Genomic DNA, 15,322 nt, shown 5'->3' on the forward strand with positions numbered 1-15,322 from the left:
AGGTCCGAGGGGCTTCGCTGCACCGGCTTGAGGCGGCGGTGGCGCAGCTGGAGGTTTCCCCTGGCTCCCGGTAGAGGAATTCACAGGCTGGTCCATGGCTTGGTCGGCAGCCTTGGCCTTCAGCTTGTCCGGGCGACGCTTGCCACGCTTGCGTCGATTCCGCTTCGATTTACGGCCGCGCTCGGCATGCGGGGGCTGGATAGCGCGATATTTAGCCGTACACGCAGGGCCCCCCGTGGCATGGGCCCCGCCGCACACTGAACACTTTGGGTTGCACTGGTGAGGGGCCCGCACCCCCTCAACGAGTAGAGCCTGCTGTCCGCACAGGCCACACCGGTCCAGCCTCTGGCCGGGGCAGGCGTCCACGCGGTGGCCGACCACACCGCAATGTCGGCAGGCTGGAATGGTTCGCTGGTAAGGCCTAACTTGTACAAGCTCTGAATCGTAGTGCACGAAACGTGGCTTCTCTGTTCCGGCAAAAGTCAGTCTCGCTTTGTTGGATGTCCCAAATTTTCGCACTTCCACGATGGTGCCGTAGCGCCATTGGAGCCTAGTACGGAGCGAGTCCGTAGTTTCAGAGTTACGGACGGTAATGACGCCGTAGCAGACGTCCTTGCCGTCTTGGCGCAGGTGCCCCACAAGGGGGACCCTCCCGTCGGGTCCATTAAGTTCAAATTCGCCGATGATCCGGTCGGCTAGCTCAGGTTTCGCAGTCTGAACAATAATGAGGTTTTGTTCTCTTACCGGTATTATGGTAAGGTCAGTTGCGGGTTGCGTGCCCAGGAGAGCCGTGAACGCCCGGCCGTAGCCGGTCTCCTGGAAAGTCTCGTACAACGAGACGCGGGTCCGGGGCTTGATGACGACGACGTAGTCGTCTGGAGCAGGCTTGGGTATAACAGGCGGTTTCCACTTCGTGAGCAGTCGCCGACTGCGGCCCGACGCGTGCGGGGCGGGTGACTGCTGGTTTCCGGCGTGAACGCCGGCCGCGTCTACGGACGCCGGCTTTAAGGCTTGGTCTTGCGCTCGGCGTAGCACTGCGGCGTTCAACGCAGCGCTGCGAAATCTTGCCGAATCTGGGCCTCCGGTTGCCGCTGGGGTAACCGTTGCCGAAACTGGGCCTTCGGTTGCCGCTGGGTTAACCGTTGTCCAGTGCATGTTTTCGGGGTCGTAGCCTCGGCAGGAGATTTGCGGAGCAGCCATACTGGCGTCAGTGGCCAGAGGCCCCGATGTGCCGGGTACCGGTTCGGCCGTTAGGCCTAGCCGCGCCACCGGATCGATCGGGCCATGTGTTGCCCGAAAAAGGGGTTTAACCGGGCCCACCTTGGAAAAAACTGGTGTCCAGATGTTCCCGACAGCTTTCGGTGCACGTTGGGGATGAACTTGCTAGGGTCAGGCGGAAACTTCCGCTGCTCCGAATGAAAATAAGCGGAGCCGACGAACAGCACGTCTGACTCCCCGTGCGACCCACCCGGGAGGCGACCCTACTCGCCTGTTGCGACCTGAAAGCCCAAAAGGCGATTGTCGAACGAGCAATGGCGGCAGCGGAAGCCACTGGGGTCCCGTACTAGGGACTCCACCTAGTGTTTGCGAGGGGAAGGGCAATAGGCCTGACTCCAGAGCAACCTCCATGTAACTCCCTCTTTTCAGAGGAAATAAACGTTTTTACCACCACCACCATACTCGCGGTGTCCGTCCGTGCTCGCGGCGTCCGTTCATGCTTGCGGTGTCCGTCCATGCTCGTGGTGTCCGTCCTTGCGCTGGAATCGTGCCAACTGTGTCCTCTCCTCCGCGCAACGGCGGAACCTCCCTCGTAATTTCCTTTCCTCTAATTTATTTTGTTCACTGCGGGGCCTCTATGTTCCTTCTTTCACTCCCCCTTTCTCCCTTCCTCTGCAAACGTATGACGGGTGTCCATCCAGAGATGCGAGACAGTAACTGCGTAATTTCTCTTCCTCAAATAGAATTTTCATTTTCTTCAGTACGGCTCCTCTTCCTCCTCCTTCTTTCACTCCCACTGCCTCCCTTCTTGTACGGTGCGGTTCAGGTGGCCACCGCGACGGTTGCTACATCAGAGGTCATTCTAAAGGTCAAACGTGGCTACCGGCCGCCGCTACGCGAAATGCGTAGTACTGCTTTCACAATGAAAGCCAGACGAATGCTCTCAACGAACTCAATAAACAGAAAAATATCCGTCATATGAACACCGGTGCACTAACCTGCCCGTGGCAACAGAGAGTGCACACGTGCTCGCTCGAGATCTCTGCTACCGAGCGGCCGTAGAACAGCCCGAAAGCGAAGGAACGAAGGATAGCTCATTACATACTACGAAATCACCGAACACTATAAATTACATAGAAGGATATTTCCACCTCCAGATCGGTTTGTCTCGAATAACGAGGCGCGCATTTGGAGGTGATTATAATAAATTGCTCTGAGGAATGGAAATTGAGCAGTGTCTGTCTCGCATATCTCGGTGGACGAGTGAGGAAGGTGGGAAGGGAGGACAGTGAAAGAAGAGAGAAAGGGGCGCCCTAGTGGAGGTCTCCGGAATAATTTCGACCTCAAGGAAATAATGGCGCGTACCCTATGCGGGGTTTTCGCCAAGACGCAGGCGGCAACTGACAGGTACTAAAAAACGTTAAAATAAACAAATTAAAATAAATATAAAAATTAAGATTCGATGATGGAAATTAAAAAGACATTACATTCACACAACAAATCCCTGAACAAAGTTTTTTTTTTCTTTTTTCTAGGTAAATTTTTTATGATCATCATCTTGACCAGCATCATCATCCAACTTGCCGCTCGAGCAGCTCATTCGTCACGAGACGCGGCCTAGTGCGCCTCGCCGGTTTGATTCAGGAACAGGCACAATTCTTTTGGGTGCTTCCGGCAGCTATAAGACTATATCTTCCAGGTGAAATTGTCTTCTCACTCCAAGCCGTAGTTCCTGTTTCACATCGCTTCCCGGTGGCGAACTTGTTTTGAGCAGCTTAACGTTATTGCGTTGTGCAGCCTGAAGCGACAAGCAGGCATTCGTGGCTCCGCCCCTTAAGCCGGACTTCCCTGTTGCGACGCTGGCTTTACATCCGCAAGTGGATAGGGGCACCATAAGAGTAAGTTTTTGATTGCCCATCGTGGCCGGTTTTAGACCTTATGAGTTGTAACGTAACACCCACTAAGGATATTCTTTAAGCAATCTTCTTCGAGTCGCTATATATTGTGCTCCACATCAGACACATAGCGCATCTGTTTGCTTCGAGCTATTTAAACCGCCATTATTTGTCGTCCAAAAAATTACAGCCGATTCACGCAGTTAACCATCAAATGCGAAGTAGGTGTTCTAGCACTGCTTAGCCCTGATATCCTTTATGAGCGACGCAAAGTGCCATGGCGTTCTATGAGGCCGCTCCGCCTTCTCATCGGTTAAGACGCGCGACGCGCCGTCGTCAACGCCTCCTCCGCGCTTCAAACTCACGGAGAGAGAGAGGCAAGATACGGCATACACAAACCAAATAAGGGAGTTTTATTCCCGATTTAATGGTTTATGGGGGTTTAACGTCCCAAAGCGACTCAGGTTATGAGGGACGCCGTAGTGAAGGGCTCCGGAAATTTCGATCACCTGGGGTTCTTTAACGTGCACTGACATCGCACAGTATTCCCGATTTAATTTTAATCACCGCGTGAAAGAAAGAAAATTTAGAAGACGCTCAAGCTTCGCCTTCAGGAGTGGAACGCGACAGCATGTGACCGCTAACAAGGTCTACGGAACGCCATCGCACGTTCGGGGCGCCGCCTTGCCCTTTGGTCAATTCGAAAACTAGTTTGAGGAAATCAAATGACACAGTAAGAGTCTCATTTATCTTGGTAGGCACCCGAACCGCGCATGTTACGATTTTTAAAGCGAAAGCTTTACCACGGCGTGTTCCGCGAGTTGCTCCCGCCAGGTCGCTTTGACCTTGATAGAGACCTTGAGCTGCTCCGGAGCTGCCCCGAAACTGACTTAAGAGCGGGAGCTTTAAAAGCGAGACAGATAACCGGCCCCCTGGAACAGTGGACAACTCAGTCGCGATTTATGCTACGTGGCGGTAGAGACAGATGTGCGCTTCATGCATTCGCATTGAAAACGTCATGTGCGCTGTGTGCGTCATAACTGGCTACCAGGTGTTAGCGGACACCTGGTTCGCGATTTGAGGTACGCGGGGTGGTGAGAAAGAGATGTTGGCTGCATGCGTTAGCGCTGACAGTGTTGCGGCAGACACGCTGCACTACAGCGCTAGGCCGCAGCGTTCACTGTGCGTGCAACTTCACGCGATCAACCCGCCTGCCAGGGTGGCAGGGTGGGCGCGCAGCCTTTCCATTGTCAGGAACGCACTAAGCGTTACAGACGCCAAGCCGTGTCCAGTTGCCCGATAGACCACAGCTTTCGCTCTCTTACCAGGTTGAACTGTAGTTCAACCATAGCTTAAACCGCAGCTATTTCTTGTGACGTCGCTCACGATTATTATTGACGGTTCCCCCGTTTGTATGTCGCTGTTTCGAATCCCTGCCGGGAGCTATGCTCTAACTAGATATTAAGGCGAAAGCCTTTAATGCCTTATACTGTAATTAGCAGCCTTGTCGACAGCCATTTCGGCAGATGTGTCCGAGTTTTCACGGGTGTTCACCGAGGTATGCGAGACAGTTATTGTCTAATTTCCTTTCCTCAAATACAATTTTCAGTTTCTTCATTACGGCCCCTCTTTCTTCTTTCACTCCCACTTCCTCCCTTCCTGTACGGTGCGAGTCGGGTGTCCACCGAGATGACAGAGAATTCCTTCCCTCAAAAAGCGTTGCGTTCAAAGGGCAAGGCAACGCACCGGACAGGTGGTGGGGTTCCTTCCTGCACGGTGCGGTTCGGGTGTACGTACACCGGCGTGACAGCGAATTACTGAGCCATTTCCTTTTCTCAAAAAGCGTTGCGTTCAAAGGACAAGGCTTTGCGCCGAACGGGTGGTGGCGGTCCTCCCTCCCTTTACAGTGCGGTTCCGGTGTCCACAGAGAATTACTGCTCCAGTTCCTTTCCTCAAAAAAAAAAAAAAAACGCGTTCAAAGGCTAAGGCATCCCGCCGAACAGGTGGTGGCGTTCCTCCCTTCCTGTACGGTGCGGTTCCGGTGTCCAGCGAGAATATAGAAAATTACTGCGTAAATTACTGTGTAATTTCCTTTCCTCAAAAAGCGTCGCGTTCAAGGGGCAAGGCATCGCGCCTAACAGGTGGTGGCGTTCCGTGAACTGCCTGGCAGCGCTACAACACGCTGTCGCTTTCCACTCCTAAAGGCGAAGCTTAAGCGTCAATAATTAGCAGTTAACTATTATTTAGTCATTAATCAAGATTTAGTCACTAATTAGTAATTTGCCATTACTTCGTCATCGATTATGCGTGCGTCGTCCAGTACTGAGCTTACCAGTGTCACATAGGCAAAGTGGTGCGGAAAACGCTTTCGCCTCTACGCACTAAGTGCCCCTGGATTTTTTTATGCTGCACAAAACGCTGAATCTTACGACACGCGGTGCCTGCTGCTAGTTTACTACGCCGACGGCTTTTTGACCGAACGAGCTGTATACGCTGTCGCGTAAAAATTAGTTTTTGAGGAAAGGAAATCACGCAGTAACTGGCCTACATGCGCTGTAAAGAAATGGATAAAGGAAGGAGCGATGTGCGATGTCAGTGCACGTTAAAGAACCCCAGGTGGTCGAAATTTCTGGAGCCCTCCACAACGGCGTCTCTCATAACCTTGGTCGCTTTGGGGAGTTAAACCCCATAAACCAACCAACACAGCACACGGGCCGATTTTGCGTATCGCCTGCTCCGAAACGCGGCCGCCGCACGGGACTCTCACGGTTTAAAAAAAAAAAAAAAACGGGAAAAGTGCATAGCTAGATCACGGTGGCGCCACGAACGTCGACTAAAACGAGTTACGAAGCTTTTAGCCGGCGTTCATTGTTCATGGTGTATCAAGCAGCTAGACGGGGTTACCGTCTATAACGTTAGTGCGTTCCGTAGACTCAATAGGCAGCTGGTTAGACCAGACACTGGATAGGCCAGAGTAGTAAAGCTTTCGATTTAAATGGCGCCCAAAGATCCCCATGTGGTCGAAACAATTCCGGAGCTCTCCACTAAGGCACCTCTTCCTTTCTTTCACTTCCTTTGTTATCCTTACCTTTACGGCGTGGTTCGGGTGTCAACCGAGGTATGTGGCACAGCTGCTGCGTGACTTCCATTCTTCGAAACCAATATGCAATCTTTTTTTTCTGCCCAGACTACTGACTGCCATTGGTTAAATCCTATTTTAAGGCTGGAAGTGGTACGGGTTAAAAAGACGCTGCCTTTCATTTTGAAGCCGCCGCGGAGGCTCAGTGGTTATCGCTCACTTCTGCTTACTCGAAAGACGTGGGTTCGATCCCGACCGTGGCTGGCATATTTCGATGGAGGCGAAATTCTGGGGTCCCGCGTACTCCGTGATGTTAGTGCACGTGAAAGAACCTCAACTAGTCGAAACGCCCGGAGCCCTTCACTAGGGCATCCCTAATAGTCTGAATCACATTCGCGACGTTACGCCCCCCCCCCCCCCCCCCTCCAAACCATAAACCAAGACTTCGATTATGTTGCCTCTGTTGGAGATTTACATTCTTTCACACTCTGACCACGTAACATTGGGGGTGTCGTCAGTGTTTATAGATTTATTCTTCAAAAAAATAGAGGAAGATACGTGCAGTTTTGATCTTAGAGTGCGTATGTGGAATTCCGTTCTCCTCATTCTCGCATTGTCTTGGCGATCACCACAAGCCATATTTTTATGCGTAGCATATTGCAATCACTCAGTTCATCCCTTGGGCGCGGCCGGGCAGCCACCAAACCACGTTACGTGACGTCACGACAGCCGGAGGAAAAACCGTAGGTAAAGATGATGGCGATTCTTGGTGAGAATTGCAAACAGTAAAAAGAGAAAAAAAAGAAAAAATGAAGACAACAAGAAAAACAAAAAAGAAAGAAAAAAGGAGAAAAAAAAAAGGCTGAGCATGGCGGCGGTTGCCACCGCCCCGTTTCAAAGGGGGCGCTCCTATCCATCCATCCATCCATCCATACGTCACGGAGGAAAAGCTGCTGATAAAATCGAGTGCCGCCAAGCAATACCTAGCGCAAAAAGACCGTGCAATATGCAACGCATTCTTGGCTTAACCAAGCTAAGCCTGGGCATCTTTTTTTTTCTAGTACAGATGCCACCTTTCGCACAAATATAACAAGGCATCTATATCAGTTTTACTCACCAACACTTAGTTTCCCGGCAACAAACCATACTAATTTGTCACCTCCGTTTTTCAGTCCTTAAAAGAATTTATTCCGGAGAAAATGCAGCTTCCTTGCCTCATTCGTGCCTCCGAGTTACATATTTTCCGCCAGTCGTAACAGTATAACTGACCTTTGAGGCAGTAATGGGTAGCTTCGAAGCATTCTCAGCTATAAGTTGGGCAGCTGTTGGGGACGTTGCTGAATTCAATCCACGATAGACAGTATCCATTCCTGGAAAATTGACTCCTTTGTTTTCCACATCGGAGTACACCCACCATTTTTCAAAACCTCTTCGAAGTGAAGTGAAATCCTTTAATGTAAACAGCGGTCTGTTATCAACACTTGCCGCAATCTCATTTATCGAAAGGCGGAGAGTTTGGACACACCTGTCCACACATTTCGAGACCAGCTCTAAAACTGAAGCTATAACAATAACAGCCTCTTGTTACCAGCGGATGAATTAGAAACGAATAATACACCGGTGGCTGCGTAGACAAGTGTTACTTGATTAAGCTAGTCATCTTAAGTTTTATGATTTCTGTTTCTGGCTTTTCAACAGGTACTTCTGTAGCCCGGAAGGGGAACGCTTTTGAATTCGTTCATAGTTTCAGACTTAAGAAATTTGCCGCCTATACATAGCTGCTGCCTGACCTACCTTTGCTACAGCTATATGGCTATGAGTATAAATCCAGAAATTCTTGCTTCCAAATTTTTGTTCCCTCTATGGGCATATCTAGTTAGGCAGACTGAACTCTTGGACGTTTATATTGTTTCAACTTATCTCTACCTTTCCACCAGCTCCTCACAAGCTCCTCAGCTTCATGTGCCGCTTGATTACATTGGCTTGGTTTGGTTTATTGAGTTTAACGTCGCAAAACAATTCAGGCTATGCTGAACGCAGTAGTGAAGGGCCTCGGAAATAGTTACCACCTCGGATTCTCTAACTTGCACTAACATAGCACAGCACACGGGCCTCGCCCATCCGTTGCTAGAAGGCGGTTATTCTAAAAAATAAAGTATGCATCTAGTTTTATATCAAACCTTTCTTGAAGCAGCTGCAAACAGGATACATGGAAGGATTACTAAGCACTCCTTTGTGTTCTAAAGAAACGTTGCAGAAAACGGGTACTCCGTTCGGCTACAAAGTTTCTTAATCTCGATTTCTGCATAAAGTCATTCTCCTTGTAAATTTGAATCTACTATTGTCTCTTCCATGGCCACGCTTGTGCAGGCATGGGCATGCTCCGAGACGAAGCTGCTCGCAGGCAACATACCCTGAGAAAGCAGGTGCTCCGGCCGCTCTCATCGCCTGTTGCCAAAAGCGGTGTTGGAGACGACAGCCATGCAGTCGGGCACCGAGGCATCTTTGGAGTGAACGAAAGGCCGACAGACTTGCTCCCCACGGCACTCGCCACAGTGAATCCTTGCAGCCACGGCCAGCAGGAAGACTTGCATGCTAAGCTGCTTTCTCCGTGCTTGCAGCTGGGTGCTGGCGACTGCAGGGCCCAGGTATGTGATGCACGCCTTTGAAAACTGCCGCTTGCATGATGTGAATGCTAAAGCGCATTTAATTAGTTCTTGACTGCGCAGGGAAGTGTTCTTTTTCTTATGGACTTAGCCAGAAATTTCGGTGTCATTGCAACTTGAAAATAGCGACGTTATTTGTGATATGTCTCCCTTCCATGCACTAATGTGGAATGTGCTAGCAACGGCAAAAGCGACGAGCGATACAAAGCAAACATCTTCGACATATACTCACTAACAGCCGTTTCAGTGCAGCGGCGACGTACAAACTTCTCCAGGACGCGTAAGCCGCATCGGCAATCGATATTTCTTTTCTTAGTGTATAATCTGACTTCGGGCGTTATATTCAAACTTGAGAGCTGCGAGGTGTGAAGCGAAATCAAATCAAGTTTAATGAACAACAATAATGCAAGCAAAATTATTATTTGAAGGTAGTACTCTAGGAGGTCCCTTGGTTAAAAAACATCAGGGGGACCTCCTAACACAAAATAAGTAGTTTAAACAAATACTAAGACAGTGGTTGCTGGTTACAAACAACGAAAAAAACAATCAAAATCACATATGTACAAACGAAGGCAAGAAGCATTAAACAACAAAAGTGGATCAAGAAAAGAAAAAAAAATAGATTAGGGTACACGGAGTTAGTACATAAAATTCTATTCTAACAACTTTTTAATACAGTATAAAAAATTAAACTGTACCATGACGCTTTAACTTCGTGGGGTAAAGCGTTCCATATTGTAATAGCAGCGAATATAGCGAAGAATTTCCCAGAATTAGTTAAAAATTGCTGTACGAGAATGTTAAGACGCTCAGAAAATCGTTTCATTAGCATTGAAAAAATATTGGTCGGGGAAGAGTTCTAGTTCTAAGTGACGATGAATAATTCGATAAACAGTAACTGATAGTTTTATTTTTAATATGTAGACTGAAGTAAAGCGGTGAGGAGTGACAGCAAAATGGGCTATACATCATTAATCAAAGCGCTTGATTTTCGAGACGTGTGCAAGTGAAATGGGGTGACCAGTGGCAAACATGATACCCATGTATATTCGCTGCTTTTCACGCGCCTTAGACACCGTTCTCTCCTTCAATGAAATGAAATTCACTTACGGAGTGTTTCGCTTAATTTCTTCAGAAGAAGCAAGAACCCATGGGCAATGCATTAGACACATGGCGAGAAGGCGGCACAACGCTGCAATTGGGAGGAAAAATCAACGGAACTGAGGACACGGTGGCTCTCCTCCAAGTGGCAGCGAGCGTTGCGTGCAAGGAATCCACTGACACCTCCAAGGGCACCAGGGATGGAAACGGCACTAAATGCATCGGTGAGCCACAGATGGATTGCCTCGCTAGTAAATATAACGTGGCACTTTGTTCTAGTGCCCTTAAAGAGAGGTGTACTTTGCCAGCTTCAGGCCATAGGCTAAATAAGGATAAGCATTATACGATAATAAAATAATGCAATAAAAGTGTCCTCGGATACGGTATGCATGGCGAGTGCATAAATACTGCACGTGTCTCGTAATATTCTGGTCAGCACTGCGGTAAGTTTCAGGTACCAACAGTTCCTTTGGCTTTAATCGACAGTGGCACTGTGGAAGTTGAATATGGATGCGAAACACCGACCACTAAAGAAGTGTTCCCTATGCTAGGGCTTAGTCGCTGAAGCTTATTCTCACATTCTCCATCAAATGGTCAGGTTTCTCTCAAACCCTCAACTTCAGCTACTCTCAAATTGAGCGCAGAGCACAAATGATCATCATCAAGTGAACCTTTTTTTTAATTTTAGCTTGCGCTCATGTGGGGCAGTGATTGAATGCATGGTCGGTCGTAATTAAGCCAACAGGAACCTTTTGAGACCCTTCATTAAACTCTTTGAGAGGCCTTGAGTAAACGTTTTAGTGCCACGCGCTTAGCATGGCACGTACTTAAACTGACTAATATGAAACAATCCTACTGACCTACGCAGCCACCTGCTCTTTGGGGACAGCAGACGTCATAGTCCGTGGCCCTCGTTCGTGTCCCTCGTTCGCTGCCCATAGTCGCCGTGTCCACCAGGCGACTGCAGACCTGCGACGAGAGCCCCCGTGCAGCGAAACTCTGCACGGCACAGCAAGCAGCCTGCATGGTCGCTGTGTGCCAAGCCGTGCAGTGTTCGGTCCCGTCTGAGGACTACTTGGCCCCAGAGATCGGTGCTGGTAAGTCGAATGTGACGAAGCAGGACTGATGTGTCGAATGGGTAAAAATGAACACAGCTGGGACCTGCGAGATGCTGAAGCCATTTTTGCGGACCAATTATTTCCAGTTGAGCTTCGACACCGTCCGAAGTCGAGTGTTCCAAATCATTCGCGGGTACAGAGAGCGCAACCCACTCATCATCATGGTGAAATTCGAGTTACCAGTCTCGACCACTTGGAGGTTGCTCTCACTAGAGTAATCATCGAGAGCTCGACCGGATGTATGAGAGGCTGAGAACGGTGGCGATTTGCTTTTAAGATTGCCGGTACACATTTTGCTCGCCGCTTTACGCAGTGCATCGTTAACGATGCTAAATAGGTGAGAAATCTTCCCTTTAAAAACTGTCTAACAGAGTTCTCAATACAGAATATTACCGAGTTCCCCGTTGATATTTACCGCCAGTAAGGAGATTAAGTTCTCCATTTCATCCGCTGAACCCAGTATGGAAAAATACAGCTCTGCTGCTGGCTTCCGCCCATTGTCCGAGTTGTCAATGTTGAGAGGGCCTGTCGGCTAGGAGCCGCACATAAACTTCTTGTGAAATGGCGTTCCTGTTTTAGTATTTTTGAGCTAGTCGCTCAGGAAGAATGTACAGTTTTCTACGATGACAAGCACACATCTGTTCACAGCGTAGAAAACGTTGTAACTAAAGGGTTGGGAATGCGATGAGCCTTGCTCCGGCCGTACCCCTTCAGACGTGCCATCTGCGGTAAATTAAACCCAAACACTAGAAGAAAAATGTCAATTACCGGAGAGGGATTACAGACGGGATCAGTCTGCATTTTCTACGATCCATCTCTGCATTTTTCGAAGTGACACTAAGCTGGCGCTAATTTTCACTGCACCTCAGCTGAGATCTTGTCGGTTTGCTCTCTGAACTGGTCTCCCGCTCTGAGTTTGACCCTCTAGCTTCGAAGACGACTAAGTTGTGTTACTACAGCGCCTGCCCTTGCCATTTCCTCCGATTTGCAACAAATCCGCCGGTTTACTTTTTTGCTCGAAAGCACTGTACGTATTTAACACTTGAACCCTTGCCTGAACTTCGTCCTTATGTTTTGATTGAACAGTGCCAATACAGAATCGTGTGCTTGGGAGACGACAATGTTAGGTGCAGGCACGTTTCTACAGTAGTAGGGGCTTTGATCCGATCAAATTGAGTCGTTTTTAACGCTGACTATAGCGGTGATCGCGCTTGCGGAGCAACTCGCTGTGCTAGGGCATATTTCTGTTAAAAGCAACGAGGCATAGAAAAGAAAACAAATACAAGAAGTTCGCAGAACCAACAAAATAAAAAGTGCAGACAATGTAATAATGAGAAAAATCACAAGCACAGCAGTCTTTATACACTTCATTGCAAATGACGCAAGACGATTGTATTACACCAGCGGTATTGTCACTCCATTAACACACAGATAAGGAATGATTAGAAATGTTGTCCTAGTTGAGCGTTAAGAAAAAAAATGTTTTTGAACGTTGTGGGCGTTAATCCATCAGTATAATACATGTAAGCCTTCACTGTTATAGCAACATTGAAAATTAGTAATTATGAAATACAACCAAGCCACAGTGACGCTCTACCTTTTGACAAAGCGCGCAGATGATGCAGAAATATATATATGAATTTTAGTCCTAAGTGATACCTAATCTGTTAATGCTAGTAGTAAAATAATCGTTTCTCCTGGCCAAAACTTTCCCCAACTCATTTTTACCATTTCATTTCGAGCGGCAGTAACTAACAATATAATTGTGAAGTGGTCTCGAAGTTTCGGTTGCAACAGCGGAGGATGCTCGGAAATTAGAGTTTAATAATAGCTTACATTTGTGGGATCTCATTGTTGAAGGGGTGCTGGCTGAAAACAATTTTTTCCCGATACCGCCAAAACAAGTGCAATATTTTACAGACCTGCTTTTAGCTCGTGACGTCACACACAATGTTGCCTGTAAAAATCACCCGGATTGAGTCCGCGAAACGAGAAATTCGTTCCCGCTGCAGCAAAAGGGCACTCGGCCACCGAATTCCGCACAAAGGATCAGAACCATGCGGGCCATTACGACAGCGGTTGCTTCGTGGTTTGAACATCCGCCAAGCATGTGAGAGGGGCGGGTTTCGATTCCCAGTGTTGTTGGGTAACCATTGGTGATATAATGCGTAGGAGCTCCCCGTGACCAAGTTTTCGCTGATCTCGAATGTAGTGCTTGGGAAATGGTTTCCTGACAGCAGTTTACAATTGTAGATCGAAACGCCTTGTGCCACGACGCTTCCTGGTCGAACCTACATTCGCATCATCAAAATTCATCATCCTCTTTAAAAGAGCCTCCTAGCGTGAAATGTTCAGTAAGATGTGTGGGTGTCAAAAAGGCTGTGGATTGCCCTTAAATTGACAATCAACCGAATGTTACCTGGTTTCGAAGGTTCAGAGAATATACCGAGTTACAGCGCTAAAAATTTTAATATTGAATTCGCTTACTGGTAATCGCATTTGCAGTACTTAAATGCGTAGCCTACTGTGATTTCTCTGCTTCACGAAGAAGCGCACATATAGGAAGAGAAAGAGTGCCATCAAGAAAATAATCCACTGATATTTTAACCCTATCCTCCAATTTATGATAAGTACCCAGGGGCGTTGAGATGCATATCATATAAATGATCGTCCCACTTAGGTTTAGCTTCTTTTGATGGAGACTTAATGAAGATGATGTTGGATTTTAGTGGCATAAGAGTAGCTTTAGCAAAAGAGCGTCATGGCAGAAGGTACTTATATTTGCACAATGGGAGGCTTAACACCCATTTTCAGGCACTTCGTCTAAGACGAGGTAAGGAGGAGGCGAGGCTAAAGCCAATACCTACTTTATCATCGTATGGTACCCGGCAGCAACGGGGCATCGAACCCGCATGAAAAGAGGATATTCAAACAAATAGACCATAGTTAGCCTCTTATTGGGTCTGAATTTTCCTCGACCCCGGAGTCTCGGCATTGTCACTACTGTGGCTGCGTGCCGCTTTTTCCAACATGCGTGATCCAATAGCAAAGCATACGTATTAGATTATTCAGGCAGATCTGATTGCACAAAACGGCGCAAAATAGGTTAGCATTCCTTTCATGTCAATGACAAAGAAATCTGGTTTTTATGGGTGGCCACTGTACTTTGAAATTTTAATGTATTAAACAACACATCTTGCGAACACTGAGAGCATTGTTCAGTGTCTAACTCAGCGCCTCCAAACGGTGCGTCGCATCGACCGTGTATGACGTCTCAGAGACCATTGCAGTGCGCAATTTGCGCGATCCACTAAGAGAACCAGGCACTCATGTGTTCTCGCCTTGTGTGATATAGCCTGCTCATTGCTCATTGCCATTGACAGAACATTTCGAGGTCAGCGATATGGATGCCTCTAGGTTTGTCCTCGTATGGGGGCTCGTGTTTGTGACCCAAATGATCGCATAAAGAACGCTGCCAGTTAGCCAGTGCCACCGAGCCGCCGCGGTGGCTCGGTGGCACTGGCTAACTGCTGGTTACCCTTAGCGAAAAAGAGGATGTGCTTAAAATGCATTTCAAACATATTGTATTAATTTCATATTTATTTCGCATTTTTTGTCCCTATGCTTAAACTGCAATACGAATGCTTTCTGAGTATAATAGGAATAATATTCTGAATGTTCTTTAAAATACGTGAAAAGTACATTTTTGCCCGCTTAGCATATTTATAATGCATTAGAAATATACTAACAATACACATGAAGTACATTAGAATGCATTAGAAATACACTAAAAATATATATCTTTAATACATTAAAAATATATTAACTTCGGTTTAAAGAACGTCTACCGGTCGGCTTCAGTTAATGAGATGGGTTAGTGCTTAACTGCAGAACAAATTGTACAAGCGCAGTTACCATTAATCAAGATGTACATGAGATTATAATGTCACGTGACGAAATGGGAACGGCAAAGATACCTACACAGCAAATCATGACGGAAGTGCTCCGACAAGCGCCATACTTGGCTTTCCTTATATATACCCACCGAATTCGACGCACTATCTTGCCCGGTGAGGCGTATTTTGCCCAAAGAGTGTTCGCCCAAAAATTACCCGAGAAGTGCCCTACTGGTCGCGTTAGAATCGGGATGCGATCTAGAACAGAATTGCTAGTCAGAAATAACTTGCGTCAGAAATAGTTCAGCAGTCGAACTGTTAATCAACAGATACAAGGGCGTCTAAGGGA

General features: G+C 47.6%; 1 protein-coding gene across 1 annotated transcript; it reads left to right on the forward strand.

The window, feature by feature from the left end:
• The first annotated feature begins 2,782 nt into the window (after positions 1-2,782).
• Positions 2,783-11,027, forward strand: LOC149342655 (uncharacterized). Its single transcript, XM_089546828.1, has 4 exons — positions 2,783-3,116; positions 8,563-8,840; positions 9,994-10,183; positions 10,828-11,027. Exons 2-4 carry the CDS (start codon positions 8,565-8,567, stop codon positions 11,025-11,027), a joined length of 666 nt encoding a protein of 221 aa, XP_089402954.1. The 5' UTR covers positions 2,783-3,116; positions 8,563-8,564.
• Positions 11,028-15,322: the final 4,295 nt, after the last annotated feature.

The sequence above is a fragment of the Amblyomma mixtum genome, chromosome 5 (assembly GCF_055824585.1).
Source record: "Amblyomma mixtum isolate Tamu chromosome 5, ASM5582458v1, whole genome shotgun sequence".
Classification (NCBI taxonomy): Eukaryota; Metazoa; Arthropoda; class Arachnida; order Ixodida; family Ixodidae; genus Amblyomma; species Amblyomma mixtum.

Bases quoted from the DNA above. Each gene is read 5' to 3' on its own strand.
- LOC149342655 (XM_089546828.1), top strand. From the start codon at position 8,565: ATGGGCATGCTCCGAGACGAAGCTGCTCGCAGGCAACATACCCTGAGA. The intron at 8,841-9,993 runs GTATGTGATGCA...TAATTTCTTCAG, and splicing joins CTGGCGACTGCAGGGCCCAG to AAGAAGCAAGAACCCATGGG. The intron at 10,184-10,827 runs GTGAGCCACAGA...TGACCTACGCAG, and splicing joins AAACGGCACTAAATGCATCG to CCACCTGCTCTTTGGGGACA.